This window comes from Penaeus chinensis, chromosome 4 (assembly GCF_019202785.1).
Source record: "Penaeus chinensis breed Huanghai No. 1 chromosome 4, ASM1920278v2, whole genome shotgun sequence".
Lineage (NCBI taxonomy): Eukaryota > Metazoa > Arthropoda > Malacostraca > Decapoda > Penaeidae > Penaeus > Penaeus chinensis.
The window spans coordinates 20247481-20267967 of NC_061822.1; the positions used below are offsets into that span (position 1 = coordinate 20247481).

At 38.8% G+C, this 20487-nt stretch overlaps 2 protein-coding genes across 2 annotated transcripts in view; one reads left to right on the forward strand and one right to left on the reverse strand.

Annotated features, from left to right (window-relative positions):
* Positions 1-3186: 3186 nt before the first annotated feature.
* On the reverse strand, positions 3187-16283 carry LOC125025225 (transmembrane emp24 domain-containing protein 1-like). Its single transcript, XM_047613198.1, has 7 exons — positions 16089-16283; positions 7690-7910; positions 7054-7140; positions 6282-6392; positions 5922-6114; positions 5439-5606; positions 3187-4461 (listed from the first exon to the last, which is right to left on the reverse strand). Exons 1-7 carry the CDS (start codon positions 16251-16253, stop codon positions 4378-4380), a joined length of 1029 nt encoding a protein of 342 aa, XP_047469154.1. The 5' UTR covers positions 16254-16283; the 3' UTR covers positions 3187-4377.
* Positions 16284-16455: 172 nt separating this feature from the next.
* Positions 16456-20487, forward strand: part of LOC125047353 (ubiquinol-cytochrome-c reductase complex assembly factor 2-like) — a 6703-nt gene continuing 2671 nt past the window's right edge. The window contains exon 1 of the mRNA XM_047645592.1: positions 16456-16650. Within this exon, the coding sequence (XP_047501548.1) occupies positions 16574-16650 (77 nt within the window). The 5' untranslated portion in view covers positions 16456-16573. The remainder of the gene's footprint in view (positions 16651-20487) is intronic.

Genomic DNA, 20487 nt, shown 5'->3' on the forward strand with positions numbered 1-20487 from the left:
CAACGAGGTCAGGGTGAAAACTGTGATTCACGACAAGTGTAGTATCAGGAGGTGGAGGATCCGAGGAAGGGAATTGTTGTGGCATAAGGGATTCACGTGTGTATCCAGGAGGGAGTGGGAAGGATAGTGGGGATGGAGGCGGGTTAATGTATGTAATGCTGGGGGATGGGTTGTGTTGGGAGGGAGTAAGAGGGAGGGGTGTAGAGGGACTAAGAGTAGGAGGATGGATGTCGGCAGTCACTTTGAGTGTGGAAGGAGCGGGAGTTGTAAAACTGGAGGGGTTTCTGTGTCAGTTTGTGCAGTGGTATTGGTTGGGATGTTTTGACAAACGAAGGTTTTCTTATGAGAGGGGGAAGAGGAAACTGGTGCCTGAGGAGTAGAGGCAGAGGCAGGTGGAGGTGAGTGTGTGGTAGGAGAAGTTGTGGAACAATTAGACTGTCTGCTGCGGGTAGTGCAAGGAGGGAGAGGGGGAGATGTTGGGGCGGCAGATTGGAGTGTCTGGATTTAGATTGGCAAAACAATTTGACTGAGCAGAAGTAGGCAGAAGTGAGAATGTAAGATGGAGGAGGAATAGGTATATGGGAGGGTATAGGAACATCCTGGGAGAGAAGGGGAGGGGCAGAGTGAACAATATTATTGGAGTCAAGGAGTAAGAAAAAAACCTCGTCAATGTGGTTCCTGTCTGGCTTCATGCAGAGTGAGACCAAGCTTGAATCTGAGAGTTGCCTCCTCAGACTTAAACATGTAGGTGGGGCAGCCCCTATAAAATACATTATGGGGGCTGCCACAATTGGCACATATGCATAACTGTGCACAGCAGTTCAATCAGTTATGTTCAGGTTGGGCCAATCGAGGGTATCGAGCTGTAGAACAATAGTGTTTGGCAGGATGTCCTACACGCCAACAATTTTGACACTAACGGGGGGAGGTTGATATGGTCAGACAGGGAGGGATTCTCCGCCAATATGAACATTAAAGGGGATGTCATGTCTACAAAAAGTAACCTTGGGAATGTAGATGGGTTTCTTACAACAGTCTCTAGGAGGAATGGTGTAGTATTGTACTGATACTACATCATAGTCCATGAGGCAGGCGATTGAGTCTCCTCAATCTGATCATTTTTTGCCACAGACAGGGCAGTTTGTTGGGGAGATGTATTGAAGGTGAGATGAGGTTCTGGGTTTGTCAGTGAAGTCTGTCAGGGTTGATAATGCTTTAGCTTGGGTTTTGGATGTAACTGTGACTAGACGGGAATGCTCAGTGCGGCTGCAGAAGGAAACTGTGTTGAGAGAGGTAGTTTTGCAGAGAGGTGGACAATAAGGTTGTGTAGTAGTAACAAGGGAGGATGGGGTAGTTGATAAAGAAAGCTATGGGGGTAGAGGAGATGAAACTGAGAATGTTGGGAGAGGAGGAATGTCTTCTGGAGGTTGACCTGTTAACCTGGGTGGATGATGTGATAAAGTAGGCAGTGTTCAGACTCATGGTCAAAAGAGAGCTTGAGGTCAGGGAACTTAGAGAATTTGAATCAGTGGGGCAGTGGGGCAATTTGATGAAGGGGCAAACCTCATTGCCCCTAATAAGGGTATAACATCTTCATCATTGGGCATTGTAAGCCTAGAGTATGTTGGAGAGAAAAACAATCCACCCCTCAGGATCCCACAAAGTTAACCTTTCATCCTTTCAACACAGCCCTCACACCTTAGGAAATGGAAAGCAGAAAGGGTTGGAGAAGAAACAAATGAATAGGGGGAAGGAAAAAGACCATGCAAAATTAGTTGAGCTGAGGGCTGAGGCAGGGGAAGTCCCCATCATTGGGTCTCAGTCTCCATCTGCTAAGTACCCCCACGACAACAATGGGCAAGAGATTGGGGGAGCACTGACAGGCAAGGGGTCAATATGATTGGATATAGCCGGAAACTTTTGGGGAAAGTCATGTCTATGGAGAGTAATCTTGGCATTACTGGTGTAGGGCTTACAGCGGCCTCTGGGAGGAATAGTATAGCACTATACTGCTACTGCATCATAGGCAATAAGGCAGGGAAGTAGGGCAATCAGCCAGGGAGAAGGAAATGGTTCCAGTACAAGTATTAATGGAGGAGTAGGGTGGGCAGCAATAGGTTTGCAGTGAGGTTAGACAGATAATGCACAAGTTTGGAACTCAGATGTAATTATTACAAGGCGAGAACAAAGGAAACTTTACCTACTAGTTTTTGGAGACACTGTTAGAAGAGGAGGGTACTGTCAGAGTAAGGGGTTGTAGGGGAATCGCAAGAATCAATTCCACTTGACTCAGGAGAAGGACAAGGGCAGGATGAAGAGGAAGTGGTGTGAAGCAAAGAAGCACTGTGGGGAAGAGGACAATAAGGGTGAGGAGTAGTAATAAGGGGGAAGTGGGTAGAAAATGAAGACTATGCAGGGGGAGGAGATGGAGTAAAGGATGATGGGAGAGAGGAAGGGATGTATTCTGAAAATTGAATATGGAGCTGAATGGATGATATGGAATTAATATGGGGTAGTAGCAGCAGCAATGGTTGGAGCTGTTATCAAAGGAGGCAGGGGTTGGAAAACCAGAGAAGTCAAATTTAAATAGGCTAGTTGAAAGGACAAGCCTTACTGCCCCTAATATTGGCCATAGTGAGTCTGAATTTTGTGGAGAAGAGAAACAGTCCACCCCTCAAGGATAAGGACTAGGTGATTAATCAAGGGAATATTATGCCCATGGGTCTCTGAGGCCATTCAAGACTCACATAAGGCCAGCATGTCTCCCTTTCAACCTAGCTCCTACACCTTAGGACATGGACAGAAGAGATTGAAGATGAGAAGGAAAAGGAAAGGTGGAAGACTATGCAAAATTAGTTGAGCTGAGGGCTGAGGACCAAGGTAGAGGTTATTCCCAACACTGGGCCTCAATCCCCATCTTCTTTGCCCCCCATGATAGCAATGGGTATGGGAATGGTGAAAATTAACTATATGAATTTAATATTTGAATAATCCTGAATATGAAACTTGAACAGTCCCTTTAAAAATCATGCAGGATGTTGAATGTAGTTTGGAGAAATAAATACAATTAATAAATGATGATAAATGAAACACTTAGTTTTATCATCAAAATAAATTGCTTTGAATCCTAAGCTTATATCTAGATGTACAGTGTGACTGTGTAAAATGGAAAGGTAGACAGAGTAATTACCAAGATTATTTTATTTCAAACACTGAAAAATTTGACAAGGAATTACAATGGACTATGCTGTTTCACAAATTAAGTTAACAGTTTTTCAATCCTGTGGAACTTTTTATGTCTTCCTCTGCAAACACTTTGGACAAAACATTAATTCAGTGGTATAGTTTAAACTGAGTGACTAAAGTTTCACAAAAATAAAAATGAAACAAAACAAAAAGTAATCAATTAGATTTCACTGTAAATAGCCTAGAATTTTCTCTCTGCTTAGCTTTAATCTTGAAAATGACACTGATAAAAAATCCTTTGGTTTCCACTGAACTTGTTATCTTTCTTAAAACAAGATATGATTCAAAATAAAAACTAAAAGGAAAGAAATAAAAATGTATCACTGACCTAAAATGTAATTTCTGCCAAGGCATTTTATGTTCATTTTACTCGAAGTTTCAGTCAAAACATCTTTTCAGTGTGCTTCACTCATACTTCCTACTGATCTGAATTAATAATATGGCACATGTATTGTACAAAATCTTCTTTACTTGAAATACTGTCTACATTTTTAGTGATAATTATCAAAGATTACTTCATGCCCAATGAATTAGACACAGTCATTACTGCATTTATGACTAGGGAGAACATGAAAGTACATAAAAATGGAATAATAATACCCTTCATTCCTTTTCACACTGTAAAACACTTCATATGTCTGAAAACAATATATACAAAAGTCTTAACAACTACATTATTGCTTATTTCTATAAAAAAAAAAAAAAAAAAAAAAATTGTGCGATTCACAATGCCACAATTCAGAGGTTTTAACAAAATCCCCAAAGTCCCATTTCCTAGAAAGATACACGTGATCATGTTGGTAACATTCCATCTCAAGTGAAGGAAATGTAGATATAAGCACATATACAAATTAAACTAATTTGTATATGTGCATAATTAGTTTCTTTGACATTAGCTGGTGATCAACATACATACATTTCCTAACTGATGTCCCTAGCTTGTAAAACTGAGCATTCTGAATGCAAGTGGATACAATATAAAAATATTTGCTTGTGTAAAGAATGAGTGTAAAGCACTTGGAAAACTGATACAATTGTTTTGCATCAGAGTAAAGAACCTCAATTATTACCACACTTGACAGAGATATGACACAGAATTCAGACAAAGGCTAAGCAAATTTTTTTAAAGGTTTATGAAAAGGTTGATGCTGTCCCCTTCTTCCACAGGCCATGTAGTCTTGACTTGTCATCAAAAAGACTTCGAAGTAAAATAACCTGAAAAACAAGAGAAGGTAGAAAAACAACTATAACATGTATTTTTATATATTTTGTCTCAAATATGCAAGACAAAGCTATATTTTAGAGTATCTAGAAACAAAGAAAAATTACACAATAATAAAAAAATTGACTCCTATCAGTCGTAAGTAAAAAATCTCCTAAAAAAACTGATATAAAAATTTCAAATCAAGCAGAATTTAAAAGGGGGGGGGGGGGGAAATTTGCTTACATTACAGTTATATTCTCTTATCTCAAATTATCACTGATGATTAAGTAAAAGATCCTGCTTATTGAAGAAAAATAATATGCCTTAAAAAAATAAAAATAAAAGGCACAACAACTAAACTGCAGGCATAAATGATAAAATCAACTCCTTAATCTTTTCACTCAAATGTTTTTTCTGCATTTTCTAAAAAAAACATTAATAGTAGTTTTAAACATTCCTTCTTATGGCATATCTGCATGCAATAAATTAATTTGACTTTATTCATTATGAAAAAGTTAGTCGTATACCTGGTATCCTTGTTTCTTTTAGTTCCAGCCCCAATAATCTCCCTAACAAACAAGATCAGGTATCACCTCTTAAAAATCATCTATAAGTTAATTTTATACATATATATAATATATTATATATAAATATCACACACACACACACACACACACGAATATAAAGGTCAGGCTCGGAAAAGTGACACCGTTAGATAAAGACAGGTTTGACTGACAGCTCCAACAAATTGCCTGCTTTTTTCTTTACACGAGTTTTTCTAATATATTGTCAAATATATTGATGGAAATTTTTCAAAACCATAATGATGATATTCCCTACAGCAAGGGCTTTGTCCAAGCACAGCCATGTTACAATCCAGTGAATATTCTAGGTTTTATTAAGGATGCTACAGACGTCGAAATGCATTCATATCACTTAAAGGATTAATTAAAGAAAAATGAAATGTGTGATATGTATACTAACACACCTGAATGATGCCTGTACATAGCATAATGACAATATTAACTGTGGACCAAAAATTAACTTTGGTATAGTTGTTTTCTGCTACGTTGCGGTCACGGGCTTCAAAGGCTCGGAGTTGGTCTTGCAAAAAGCGTGACTTTGTGAGATGGTTTCTGATCCTGTCCATGGCATCCTGCAATTAATGCATCAAATAAATGGATGTTGGGATAGGTTGGAAGCTTAGAAACAGATGGTCAACTGTAACCCTTTGCAGTCGGCAAGGAAAGGATTGACAGGTGAGATTAGTAGGACAGGTAATTGGCCAGTGGAGACGTTTATGTGCAAATACAATATATAAACTATAGTCACAGTGGAAATGGCAGTAAGTACATGGCATCCGTGGCAGCAACAGGTTAAGTGGCTATACAGATAATATGTTATGAATGATAATCATAGATGGGCAGGATGCTTTGCACAATACTGTTATAGCTTCCTTCCTTCCACTCACCTTAATATCCTCCACCTTCATCTCATAAATATCCTCAGCTGTGACACTGGAGTCAAATCCATCATCCCAAAGGTCTTCATCATCCTCATTTTCATTCTCAATCACAACACCAAAGAAGACTGTTTTTGAGTTGAAATGAGAAAATGTGTTGTCCCAGCATATACGGTAATCACCTTCTTCAGACATTGTGGTCCTTCACACATAAAGAACAAACATTAGTAAATAAATCATTCCTCTCTGAGCATTCTATCTTGGGTGACACATCCTTTACATGTAAACATTATAAGCAATCTTTCACAAAATCCTCCCAACAATCTTTCTCTACTGGTAAGGAAAGCCTTAGATAAATGCAAGTTCAACCTGTGATTTCCATCAGCTCTCCGAAGATCTTGAACAAGAACAGCTCCCGTTGGTGACGAGATGATGAAATTAATGTCCAGGTCTCCTTGCCCTCCATCAATGACCTTAAAAGAAAATACATATTAAGATAAAAAAAAAAAAAAAAAAAAGAAACACTGCAGTTTTGACAGGCACTGTTATATATATATATATATATATATATATATATATATATATATATATATATATATATATATATATATATATATATATATATATATATATATATATATATATATATATATATATATATATATATATATAATATATATATATAAATATCACACACACACACACACACACACACACACACACACACACACACACACACACACACACGAATAAAAAGGTCAGGCTCAGAAAGTGGACACCGTTAGATAAAGACAGGTTTGACTGACAGCTCCAACAAAATTGCCTGCTTTTTTCTTTACACGAGTTTTTCTAATATATTGTCAAATATATTGATTGGAAATTTTTCAAAACCATAATGATGATATTCCCTACAGCAAGGGCTTTGTCCAAGCACAGCCATGTTACAATCCAGTGAATATTCTAGGTTTTATTAAGGATGCTACAGACGTCGAAATGCATTCATATCACTTAAAGGATTAATTAAAGAAAAATGAAATGTGTGATATGTATACTAACACACCTGAATGATGCCTGTACATAGCATAATGACAATATTAACTGTGGACCAAAAATTAACTTTGGTATAGTTGTTTTCTGCTACGTTGCGGTCACGGGCTTCAAAGGCTCGGAGTTGGTCTTGCAAAAAGCGTGACTTTGTGAGATGGTTTCTGATCCTGTCCATGGCATCCTGCAATTAATGCATCAAATAAATGGATGTTGGATAGGTTGGAAGCTTAGAAACAGATGGTCAACTGTAACCCTTTGCAGTCGGCAAGGAAAGGATTGACAGTGATATTATAGGACAGGTAATTGGCCAGTGGAGACGTTTATGTGCAAATACAATATATAAACTATAGTCACAGTGGAAATGGCAGTAAGTACATGGCATCCGAGCAGCAACAGGTTAAGTGGCTATACAGATAATATGTTATGAATGATAATCATAGATGGGCAGGATGCTTTGCACAATACTGTTATAGCTTCCTTCCTTCCACTCACCTTTTATCCTCCACCTTCATCTCATAATATCCTCAGCTGTGACACTGGAGTCAAATCCATCATCCCAAGGTCTTCATCATCCTCATTTTCATTCTCAATCACAACACCAAAGAAGACTGTTTTTGAGTTGAAATGAGAAAATGTGTTGTCCCAGCATATACGTAATCACCTTCTTCAGACATTGTGTCCTTCACACATAAAGAACAAACATTAGTAAATAAATCATTCCTCTCTGAGCATTCTATCTTGGGTGACACATCCTTTACATGTAAACATTATAAGCAATCTTTCACAAAATCCTCCCAACAATCTTTCTCTACTGGTAAGGAAAGCCTTAGATAAATGCAAGTTCAACCTGTGATTTCCATCAGCTCTCCGAAGATCTTGAACAAGAACAGCTCCCGTTGGTGACGAGATGATGAAATTAATGTCCAGGTCTCCTTGCCCTCCATCAATGACCTTAAAAGAAAATACATATTAAGATAAAAAAAAAAAAAAAGAAACACTGCAGTTTTGACAGGCACTGTTATATATATATATATATATATATATATATATATATATATATATATATATATATATATATATATATATATATATAATGAGTATATACATGCATATGTATATATACATATCTATATGTACATGTATACATATAAATGTGTATCTGCATATGAATATATCCATATGTACATATACTTGTGTGCAGTTGCGGAATTATATTTCAGTACACTTGCTGGGTCCCACTTTTGTACACATGTACATATGTAAACATTGACTAAATAGTAATTTTATGAATGATGCGAAAAACCTAGGCTGTTTGTAAGGAGTGTGATTAGTAGAATGTAGATGACCAACAAGTGTAATAGTATCTAATTTTGGAAACTAAGTAAGCAACTTACTGGAATTGTTTGTTTGTCGACATGGCAACACCTATGGAGGTGAGGCAGTATGTCCCCCTTTTTTAACACAATAATTATAGCTGCATATTTCATAAAACATAGCCTCCGACCTAGTACAGTTGCAATTGTCGCCTAAAGGTTACTGCTGTGGCTGGGCACCACGGCAGGAAAGGACTAAACTTAGCCGAGTCAGCACCAGCTGACACACGTTAAAGAGTCGGCATTAGTCAACACAAGCCGTGCTCCACTCATGGGCATAGTCCGAGCGAGGCTCAGCTTTGCATATCGAACTTGTCCTTATCTTGAAACATGAAAGTGCTTTTTTCTTTAAACATCTATGTATGGCAGCTAGCTAGACCCAATAAAAATCTTTGCAAAATCGTTGATGCCCATGCAAATGCTTCTCGTGGGCTGTGGCTACACCATCTAGTGGCGGCTAATCGAACTATTGACGTGACTTTTTTTTCGCTACAAAATACTGATTAAGTAATTAGAAAATATGCTACATATTCTTCACAATAGAACAAACTGGACGCAAAACTGCAGTAGGGTTACAATGAATATATAGATACTTTATCAGTGTGTGTGTGTGTGTGTGTGTGTGTGTGTGTGTGTGTGTGTGTGTGTGTGTGTGTGTGTGTGTGTGTGTGTGTGTGTGTGTGTGTGTGTGTGTAGAAAATCTTGTTCATTCTGATAAAAGAGGAATTTAATCTTGCTCTCTACTTTAATCTCACACGTATGTAATTTATATTTCCTGTGTATTTGTCAGTGCATGTTAAAGCTTTGATACATAATATAGAGATGTTTACGATATAAATACTTATTTCCCGCTTACACACACACAAAACATACACACACACACACACACACACACACACACACACACACACACACACACACACACACACACACACACACACACACACACACTGTGAAAATATCTACATATTCATTGTGGCCCCATTGCGTTCAGCTAATGTTCTATGAAAAATATAATGTAACATGCTGTTTGTTTATTGAATCAGTGTTTTAATGTTCCGTTCTGGCGAAAAAACGATCCCTCCATTAGTTCGATTAGCCGTGCTAAATGTTGTAACTACGAAAACCATTTAGAAAGGAATCAGCGAATTTGAAGAATTTTATTTGATACAACTACCATACAGAGATTTTTAAAGTATGAAGCATTTTCAAGTTTCAAAAAATATGCAGCTATAAATGATACTTGCTGTGTTGTCATTTCGATACAATTCCAGGATATCGCATTTGAAAATTATCCCACTGCAAAGTCAATAATAACACATGTTGTGTTATCACTTGTTTGAAGAAACCAGTTTTCAAAAATTTATACTAATACACTTGTTGGTCGCTTATGCTCTACCAATCACACTCTTTCTTACAAACAGCCTAGTGTTTTCGTCTCATTCTTGAAAATACTACTTACTCTTATGTAAAAGTGGCTGCCAGATGTACAAAAGTGCGACCCAGTAATTGTACTGAAATATAATTATGTATATACATATATAAATATACATATATTCATGTACACTCGCCTAAAAAAAAAAAAAAAAAAAAAAAAAAAAAAAAAAAAAAAAAAAAAAAAAAAAAAAAAAAATATATATATATATATATATATATCGTTACTCTTTCTGACCTAACAATATGATACAATGACAAAATTATTGTAAAAAGTGCTGTGAGCTCGACCTGATATTGGTATCCCTGAGAGAGGCGGCTTTTGGGGCAGGGGGAACTCCCCCCCACCCCCGTCACATTTTTAAACTTTTTTACTAATTACACCCATTTTCGGCCTACACATTTTTAATGAGACTGAGATCTGGTAATTTGAGTGGATATGACACATCGTAAACTCACAACACTGCTTGTGTGAATAGGGCTGTTATGCTGGAGGAGATTAAATGGCTTTGCCTTCACCCATGGTAGAATCATCTTTTTCCACTAGGTATATGCCATAAATTTGCTGGGCCAGACATTCGTCAACTCACCAACACCGCTGCTGTGCATTCACTCAAACTGCCCAGACATTTCTGACAGTCTGTGCACTGCTGCCAGTAAAACAAATGGGGTTCATCTCCTTTGTAGAAGTGGTGGGTTGTTAAAGAATGTAAAAAGGAAAATAAATAACTAAGAAGAAAATGACTCACGTAAGGGAACCTGGCACTAACTACCGTCCAGGCCCTCTTCTCAAACCCTGTTAGATGTAAGGAGTGTTGCCAATGAATATGAAATGGTTTTCATTAGTTCTTAATATTCATGCACTATAATGCAAGCTTCCTTTGTGTTCTTCTTATATTTATAGTCTAGAATGATATTTACTTCATCATCTTCCTCCATCATGCATCTACAGTGTCCACTTCTGGCCTTGTCTAAGGTGTTTGGTGTTGCTGGATCTACAGACACAGTTGGCTTCAAAATACCTAATCTTCTTGATATTTCAGATCTTGATAGTTCCTCAGAGTAAAGCATAATTATGACACTACAAATGGTCTATGAGGTCTCCATTGCTAATATTGGCATGATCTGTGGCCCATGCCATATCAAAACAACAAGTACCCACAAATTCTATCAATCACTTCAGCCCCCCTGGGATTAACCCAATGCCGCTAAGGAAAATGAATAAAAAATGGGGAAAATGCTGTGCTTATTTTCTATATTTTTTTTGTGAAATATCTCTGCGCATAGATGGCTCTACTAGTGCTTAGCCACAAAGGAGTCAATTAGTAGACCTTGTGACCTTACCTGATTTGAATTGGTAGGAAAAATTTATTTTTTTACTAGTGCTATGAATATCAATTGTGTTATTTTTATTATAAACATTATAATTACTATAATGTTATAAACATTAGTAACAGCAAAATAAGATCATGTAAAATGTTTTTATAAATCAAAGAAAAGGGTAAATGGGTGAGACAGGCAGTACTCATTTTTGGCTCATTGGTGACTTAGTACAAGTGTAGCCCTCTATGAGGAAAAACAATCAAACAAGTAACTCACAGGCAAGTACGTACATGTCATGCCTGTTGGCATTGGGTTTATAGGTGGCTCGGGGGAGCCAGTCCTCCTCCCCCAAAATAAACTCACTGGCAACATTATGTATAAATGGAAATGCTGGAGGAGGGGTACTGCCCCTCCCACCCAGCAAGTGAGGCAGGCTGTGTGTCCCGTTGGGAGGGCAAATGTTGGGGTGCAGGATGGTAAGTCACTCATCCCCCCTGTGACCTGGCAGGCACCACCCAAGTATAAGGCCTGTGGGGCAAAGCCCAAGGGAACCCCAAATTGGGCAACACAGCCTTTTTTTTGGGCAGCATTGACAGGGGTGACGGAGATTGCATCCACCTAGAGTGTCTGCTTCAGGCTTAACCTCAGGTGAGCTAACTGAGTAGGAGCTTGGAAAATTCAGGCAGGATGAGCAGCTACCCCTGTTATTGAGAGAATTGAAGCTGTTGGGAGTTGAAAAGACCTGGCAGCAGCACAATTAGTATGGCTGAGTACATCTACTACTGGCCAGGGAGATAGTCACCATTTATATGGAGTAGCCATAGCCATCTCATGCCAACTTCAAATATGCGTAGTAGAGGTAACACCAGTTAATAAGCATATTATGGCATTGAGACTAAAGCATAATTTTGGCTTCCTTCTCTTATTGCTGTGTATATCCCTACCGATGTTTGTAAACTCAAGAAAGAGTGTTCTATGCTAAACTCACATCTGTGGCAGACAAATGTCCCCGGTGACACATTTGAATCATACTGGGTGCCTCCAAGCGGTATTGGGCTGTGATCAAGCTAGCTATGGAATGTCTGTCGGCCCCCATGACTTGGGAGCTGTTCTCAGTAGTGAGAACAGCCTCCTTCTCAGGGACTTTGTTAGGTCCCAGAGATTGAGGATTTCTGGTTCTTGGTATCAGCACTCCAACCCACATCGCTGGACATGTGGGTGATAGACTACATTCTTGTCAGCACTTGTTGAAGGATCCTTCAGAACTGCAGGGTTTACCAGAGTGCCGAGTTCTGTGGCACTGACCACAGACTGGTTGTGGCTAGCCTAAGGGGCCACTTCAAAACTCCCCGTCTTACCAGTAGCCACTAGAGGGTGTTTCACATGGACAGATTGAGGGAGGAGTGCCCAAAGGTTTGCCACAGCAGTCTCTGATCGGTTCATGGAACTTGAAAGCTTGATGGACCCAGTAGCTTTGTGGGAGTCCTTTAACTGTGAAACACTCTATGCAGCACAAGAGTACACTGATGAATGCCCGAGGCAAAGGCAGAATTTCACCTCATCAGTGGAAGCTACAGATGTGTGCCATGTGACTCGAATGAATGACAATCAGGATTTGAGCCATTCCCTTGAGAAGGGACAAGGAACAGTTCATCAGGATGAGTAGGTTGAAGGCCATTTTTTGTTAAATGACCTTCACCCTGCCTACCAAGCTCTCCTCGCATATGACTGAAGTCTGCTCAGTGGATGGCCACATCATCTCAGATCATGTTGGGTTGAATATTCTTAGAACCCATACCATGAGCAGCCAGTCTGGACCCAAGTGAGATCACAATATCTGTGCTGGACCTACCCATCAGCAAAGAACTTCCTACCCTAACTGAGATTAGAGAGGCGATCACTATGTGGGAAAGCTGTAGGCATATGTGATATCCCTGCTGAACTGCTAAAGAGCCTTTGGAAATCTTGGTACCTATGCAGGACCAAGCTACATGTCTTCAAGGCCTTTATATGTACTATATTTTATATATATATATATATATATATATATATATTATTAATATAAATATATAATATATATATATATATATATTATTAATATAAATATATAATATATATATATATATATATATATATTATATACATAATAAAAATATAGTATATATATAAATGATATATAAATAATATATATACATATAAACTATTTATATAATGTATATATGTAAAATATACATATATATATACATATATATATTTATATAATATATTTATACATAATATAAATATATATAATACATACAATATATATAATATATATTATATATATAATATGTGTATGTGTGAAGATATATACTGAAAGCTAGCTGAAAGTTTTACAAAGGCGTAAAATACATCATAACCATCGGGCCTAACACTGATGAGGGCCTATGGCCGTATCCACTCTATGCTTCCAGCCATGGGGGCCCCTCATGGCAAGTCTCCAGCAGGCCCATCTCTAACTCTTCACAACAGGACAGGTTGAGTTGCCCTAGGTTGTCCCACAGGCCTCTCCCCACCCAGGATTGTCTTGCAAAGAGACAACCTAATAGGCAGGGTCATTCACAGGGAAATGAGCTAGGTGCCCACACAGCCTGAGTTGGCAGTCCCGGATGATGCAAGTAACAGTTCCCATGCCAGCATCACAGTGTAGTCATCAGTTGGACACATTGTCCTGCCAACTGTACCCCATCATCTAGCATAGGGACTTGTTACAAAAGGCATCAAGACAAGACTTCAAGGTGCTAGAAAGTGTCCAGGTTTCACTTCTATACAATTAAACTGGCAGTATCAAGGCCCCGAAGACATAGATTGGTCCTGATGCGTACCGTCAGAAGCTGCACAGACACTTGTTGATCGAGTTCATGGCTCCTGTTACCAGACCAATCCATCTACTGGCTTCTTGGTCTGGCAGCATAGTCCAGAGACATGGACTATGCTGCCAAGGAATGTAAAGCTCAGTGACTTCAACGTCCTCACTGCAAGCATAAATAGGTTCCCCAAACCGGCCCCCAAAATCCTGGTCTTGGTCCAGGAGACTTCTAGGCCCAAGGGCTCTGCCTCATAGCTAAATGCAACAAGAACTGCCACCAGTGATTCCAGAGATAGGATAGCAACATTGTCAGCAAAGTCAAGGTCAGTGACCTTGATACTGCCCAGGGTTGCTCCACACTGACATTTTTGGATAACAGCTCTGCCCATTACCCAGTCCATACCAGTGTTGAAAAGTGTTGGTGCAAGGACATAGCCTTGCCTCACCTGAGTTAACAGGGAAGAAATTCGAGAAATCTACCACACTTTCCAGCACTTTCAGTACCAGTATATATGTTTGCTATTAAGCCAATAATCCATGTCAGGATTCCCTTAAGTCTCAGGATCTCCCATGGCAATTCATGATGCACCGAGTCAAAGGCCTTCTTGAGATCAATGTAGGCTGCAAGCAGCCCACAACCGAACTCACGACAAAGTGCTAGGAGATGGCTATGGCTACTCCCTGAAGATGACCAGCCTTTGCCCCAAAGGCTGATTTCATGGGTTAGTGCCTGCTAGGGTACAAGCAGAAAAAGTAACTCTCGTTCCCATCCTGTGCCCCAAAAGTTGCCCTCCCAACAGAACCCAGAACCTGCATCACTTGCTGGGTGGGAGAGGCAGATCCCTTCCCCAAGCATTTCCATATATCAACCACTAGAAATACTACAACATCAAGGATGTATGACAGTGAAGTGTAATAATGGGTGCACAATGATAGAAGGTTAGTACAATTTAATTAATGTATAAGGTGAACCAGCAAAATTTGAATATTTACTGCACAGAGTAAATATCTTGAAATGATAAGCAAATACATTTAATAAAAAGCCCCTTCAATACAAACAGTATTACGGAAAATTATTACCAATTTGGTTTAAGTTTCCTGTCTATTACAAACGATTACAATTGATGGATTTGGTGTTCTGTCAATGTGCACAATGAAATCAGACTAAATGCATTCGTAGTTATGTAGGATGGGTAATTATTTAAAGCTGCATGGCATGAAGTAACCACCATGGCCTCTGAAGTATTTGGTGCTCAGGCAAAGGCAAATAAATTCCAGCTTACATTTTATACCAGGTATAAATATTGAAGTGTTTCCATATTTGACAATAATCATCACTAAGGTTTGCAAGTTCTGTTACTGAAATGTGTTTGAAAGATTTGATTGAGAGTGATGACATCCACGTAAACCACATAGGCCGCAACTCTGGATTGACTGTCAACAACACAAATTTTGATTTCTAATTTTCATTTTGTACTACTATTAGTAAATGCAATTAATAAATAAAATATTATTACTGTTTGAGCAACAATTAATATAAATTTATGCATTAATCTTATTTTATTTTTATATTCAAATCATTATTTAATGCATTTTGCATTGTTCATCAATCATGCAAGAAGTAATCCCAAATTTTGTAGACCATATATGTATAGGTGAAACATGGCTCAGAATGCAGTTTTCATGATGTTTTTCCCACTTCTTTCATTCAGTATTCGTTTTATTTCAGCCTGTTTTACCCCATAAGTTCCCTGATATACTTCATGTCCTCCCCTCCTATCAGGACTATCAAATTAAGATTATCAATGGAAATATCTCCTCAACGATTCATTTGCACAAGGAACGAAGCCTAGAATCATTGAAATCAATAGATTTCATACAGAAAAACATCAGAATTGTTTCGAAAGCAAGCCACTCACTACCCTGTTATCCATAGTGACCGAAATTCCATTTAGTATATACACCCACTACAACTATGCTATATATGGAACTTTAATTCACAAAAAGTATATTCTCCGAGTTATCTCTGGGTGTTACAATGTTTCTGAATGTCTATAATATCGCCGCATCTGCAGCATAAAATCAAACAACTGGATGACGTGTCATGCTGTATCCTACATTTGGAACCAGCCATGATATCTTTCATCCTACCTGGTATTCCACATCTATGGTTTCCCCGGCTTTCACGTTCTCGTAGAAACATTCCTGCGTCCCTGCCTTCACTTCCACCGTCATTTCTCTTTCAATGTCCCTACAGTGCGACAGGGAAATGAAGCAGAGTAAAGTGACTAGAGAAGTGAGCTTATGACTGGCCATTGTTTACACCGAGTCTGAAGGGACACGAACCTATAAAGGGAATGTAGAAAATGTTTTAGACATTCGTTTTCATTAGTAACATTTAACACGGCTATCTTGTGACTGACTTATAAAAATCACTGCGGATAATTTATTTATATTCATCTATTTATCATGAAATGTATTCAACCCATTACAAAGAGCAAAAGAATTACCGGCGTCAACGAACGCAGCAGACGAAGTGCTGCGCCGGACTGAAGGCAAGGACGAAAGCTTATGTGCTGTATGTGCGGCGAGTACGCTTGCATTTGGTTACCTTCTCTAAAAAAGTACGAGAAGGAATGGCCAGGAACAGCTACAGAAACTTCTTACGTTTGTTAGAAAAGTGGCCTTTGGACGAGAGCAAGAAAGGGGGAAGGTGAGAGAGAGTGGGAGACTTCTTTCATTTATTTTTTATTTTATTATTGTTGTTGGGGGGTGGGGGGGTAACAGAATATTTTTAATTTTGTATTTTGATGTCTAGGTCCTGAGTATCTTGCTGCCTTTCCATTATAGGACTTGCACATAAATAATTTCAATGAATGAATTTGAATCATAGTCTTTAATTTACGTAATATTATATCAATCTCAATCTCAATTGTGATAAAGCTAAAACTTCGCGCAAATCACGCTTAAACATATCTGTGATGTAATTTATTCACAGAATTAACATTGATTGAACATGAATCCACATCTAAATTATAGAGGCCTCCTGTCCCTAGGCCCTTCATCAGTAGAGAGTTAACCAGTGGCACTATGATTGTGGCATTATGTCAAGTGATTGCCATAGCATCAGCAACTCTTGTGCTTCATCAAAGGGAGGCAGATCTTGCCATTTAAATTATTGCAGAAAGGGACAGTACACTAACTCTTTCAAGAAGATCAAAATGAAAGACTGTTTGATGTAAAGTCTAGCGAACATACCTCAATCATTTGCTGTTTTTCAGGAAAAAAGGGAACAAAAGCGAGTTCAGGAGCTTTTTGATATCTACAAGGAGGACAATACCTGTGACAACCTTATTCAGTTTCTTAAGGCTAATAAAATTCTACAGGAATTAAAAACTCATTTCAGAAAAGAACACCTCAATGTCTGAGGTTTGGAAAAAAAGGTTAATGTTACCGAGAGCGGCGCACGGAGGTAGAGCAAAATGGACATTGCCATCTTGTAGAGCATAAAAAATAGAGAAGGAAGTCCCCATCCATGTTTACCTTGCCAGGACCAAAACAAATGTGACACGTAACTCATTATTGCGATCTGTGAAGTAGTCCATGTATTACTACGCGCTTGCGAAAACGATTATTTTGTAATTACCAAAGTCTGTTTTTCCGAATTCATGTATTTAATGAATTGTTTTACTTTTATTTACTTTTATTATAGGGAATATATACATCGTAGTGTATGAAAGCCACAGGGTTAAGGTTAGTTGGTTTATTGGTTAGGACGCATTGTACTATTACCACAGGGGATCTGGATAATGTGAAATCCCGTAGATTTTTACCGAGCATTGGGTTTGATTCCCGTAGAGTTTTTCGAAAGGTGGCGTGTCAATCCGTAGACTTTCAAAGATGGCGGGGGCGTCCGTAGAGTTTCACTGGCCGATTTCCTTTGTTTTTTGTGTTTTTCGGGACAGAAATTTGGCTCGGGTTTTCGAAAAATCAACTTTTTAACGTTTCATAAATCACTTTCTTCGATTTCTGCAGGTTTCTATTGACATTCAGTGCCATCCATTACCCCCCCCCCCCCCTTCAACCCCCGGTTCCCCACGCATCCCCCAAGATCGTTGGGTAGAGGAAACAAACAAAAAATCTGATTTTGGAACTTAGTCTTTGAGAGGGAGCGTCGCTCTCGGTAACAGTTACCGAAAAAAGATTAATCGACTCTCAGGCAAACCAACTAACACCCCGCAGTTCCATAGTCCTCTTGCAGAAGCAGATATGCTTCCTAGTCAATAATGGGCTGGAGTGTCCAAATTGAACTCACTTCCCATAAATATTCAGAACCACCTTAGTCAGTCTAAAATTGCATGTAAATTTGTCATTGAAATTGGATGTTCTGAGACCAACCTTTCAGACTTTGCTGAGATTACTGAGTGGGAACTGAACAATGCACTGATCAAAGGAAAAGTGTCCGCACCAGGTGAGGATGGAATTACCTATAGTGTCCTCTGCCTTATAGCTCAGGTACCTGATAATCCCTCTTTGCACCTGTACAGGTTAAGTTTGTCACAAGGGATTCCGCCTGGCCCCTGGACGCGGAGTCTAATCATCCCTATACCGAAACCAAACACTGATAAATACCACCCAATTTCACGAACCTCATGTGTATTCAAAGTTCTAGAAAGGATAATTTTGAACAGACACAGGTACAGGTTGCGAGGTAAATTATCTCACAGACTGTACAGATTTCTATCGGGACGTAGCACACAACATTGCTTTGCAGAGTACTATTCAAACTCTAATCCAGGGAAGCACACTGTTTTTCTTGACCTTAAGTCAGCTTTTGACATTGGAAACAGAGAAGTTATCCAAGAACAATTAGTAAGCTTTGGCATCCGGGGTAAATCAATGAGCTGGATTAGAATGTATCTTTTGAACAGATCTGCAAGTGTCTTGTTCAATAGAGTGAGAAGTTCCACTTCACAATCTCTTGAACTTGGGATGCCACAGGGAAGAGTTTTCAGCCCTATGTTGTTCAATGTCCTCATGCACAAGCTGGTGGCAGATATTCCACTTAGGGATGGTGAATCCATTATATGCTATGCTGATGACATATGTGTCAAAGCATCATCACAAGAGAGGATGCAAATAAATCTCAACAAACTCACAACTAGGCCTCATGAGTGTGGATTAGTCATATCTGCTCAGAAAACAATGGCTCTCAATCCATGTATCATACCCCTACCCACTTTTTGCATAGGTGACCAGGAACTTGACATGTCATAAATATAAATATCTCGGGGTGAACATAAATGATGCAGACCTGATCCTTTCCCTGAAAAGTAGACTCTGGGAGAGACTGAAACCATTGAAAGTTCTTGTTGGAAGAGAACATGGCATTAATGTTAAGCTCGCTAGACTGTTTTACTTGGCTTTTATAAGATCAGTTGTAGACTACTATTGCACTGCACTTGTTGCAGTGTAAGGAATCAGCAAAAAATAGCTTGGAGGTAGTGCAAAATGAAGCCACTAGATAATAATGAGGATTATCTTTGGTGCCCCGAGAACAGCAAGCATAGTGAACATGAGGTCAAAACTTAACTTACCATCCATCTCTGATAGAATTATATTTATTTCCACCATATTTGGGATCAAAGCTTTGGGAGAACTCTTGTATCTTTCAGACTTTCAAAAACTACTGCAACATAAAATCATGCAAGCAGACGGGACTAATCACACACGCAAAATCTCCACGAACATTACAAAGCTCAATGTCCCAATTAGTAAAATACCACAGGGTCAATCTATTCCACCATGGAAAAATTGAAAATTGATCGTGCACCTTACATGTCTATCACAAAAAAACAGTTACATAACTATATGTTAAAACAAATTTGGTTAGCAACAGTAAAGGAACACACACAGTCTATGGGCGATGATGTATATAAATGTTACGTTGATGGATCCGCACAGTCTGGATACAAAGCCTGGTTATGCGTGCGCTGTATACAAAGATGGCTTACTACAACATCAAGTTAATATGAGAGTGCAAAATTGGGCCAGCATCACACAAATGGAACTGGCAGGTATACTCCTTGCAATGGAATTCTTAATGTCTCGGGGCTCTGGAGTAGTTTTCTGTGACTCTCATAGCCCTCTTTGGACACTGAATTCCTTCAAAGCAGGTGACGATGATTAAATTGCGAGTTTCATTAAGCGTACGTAATATAGTGCAATTTCAACACTCAAAGGCCTGAAAACTGTACCATAAGTCACCATGATCAGTATAGAGATAGCAAGCCCTCCTGTGGGTGGCACCTAAGTTGAACCAGACAATGTGACATGATTATTGCCAGAATATGTTTAGGTTTCAGAATGTGCTCCCAACTGCACGTTGTAAGAAGTGCAAATTAATCTAACTGTAGACTGTTTAACGAAGAAAATAAGCAAATGCTTGAGCATTATATCTTGGAATGTAATGTGATACAGCCTTTCAGACCACCTAACATGAGTTATAAAGAACTATGTGAATATTTCATTTCATCTGATACATTGGAAG

Bases quoted from the DNA above. Each gene is read 5' to 3' on its own strand.
- LOC125025225 (XM_047613198.1), bottom strand. From the start codon at position 16,253: ATGGCCAGTCATAAGCTCACTTCTCTAGTCACTTTACTCTGCTTCATT. The intron at 6,115-6,281 runs GTTGAACTTGCA...TTATGTGTGAAG, and splicing joins AGAGCTGATGGAAATCACAG to GACCACAATGTCTGAAGAAG. The intron at 4,462-5,438 runs GTGTGTTAGTAT...CTTGTTTTTCAG, and splicing joins TATGTACAGGCATCATTCAG to GTTATTTTACTTCGAAGTCT.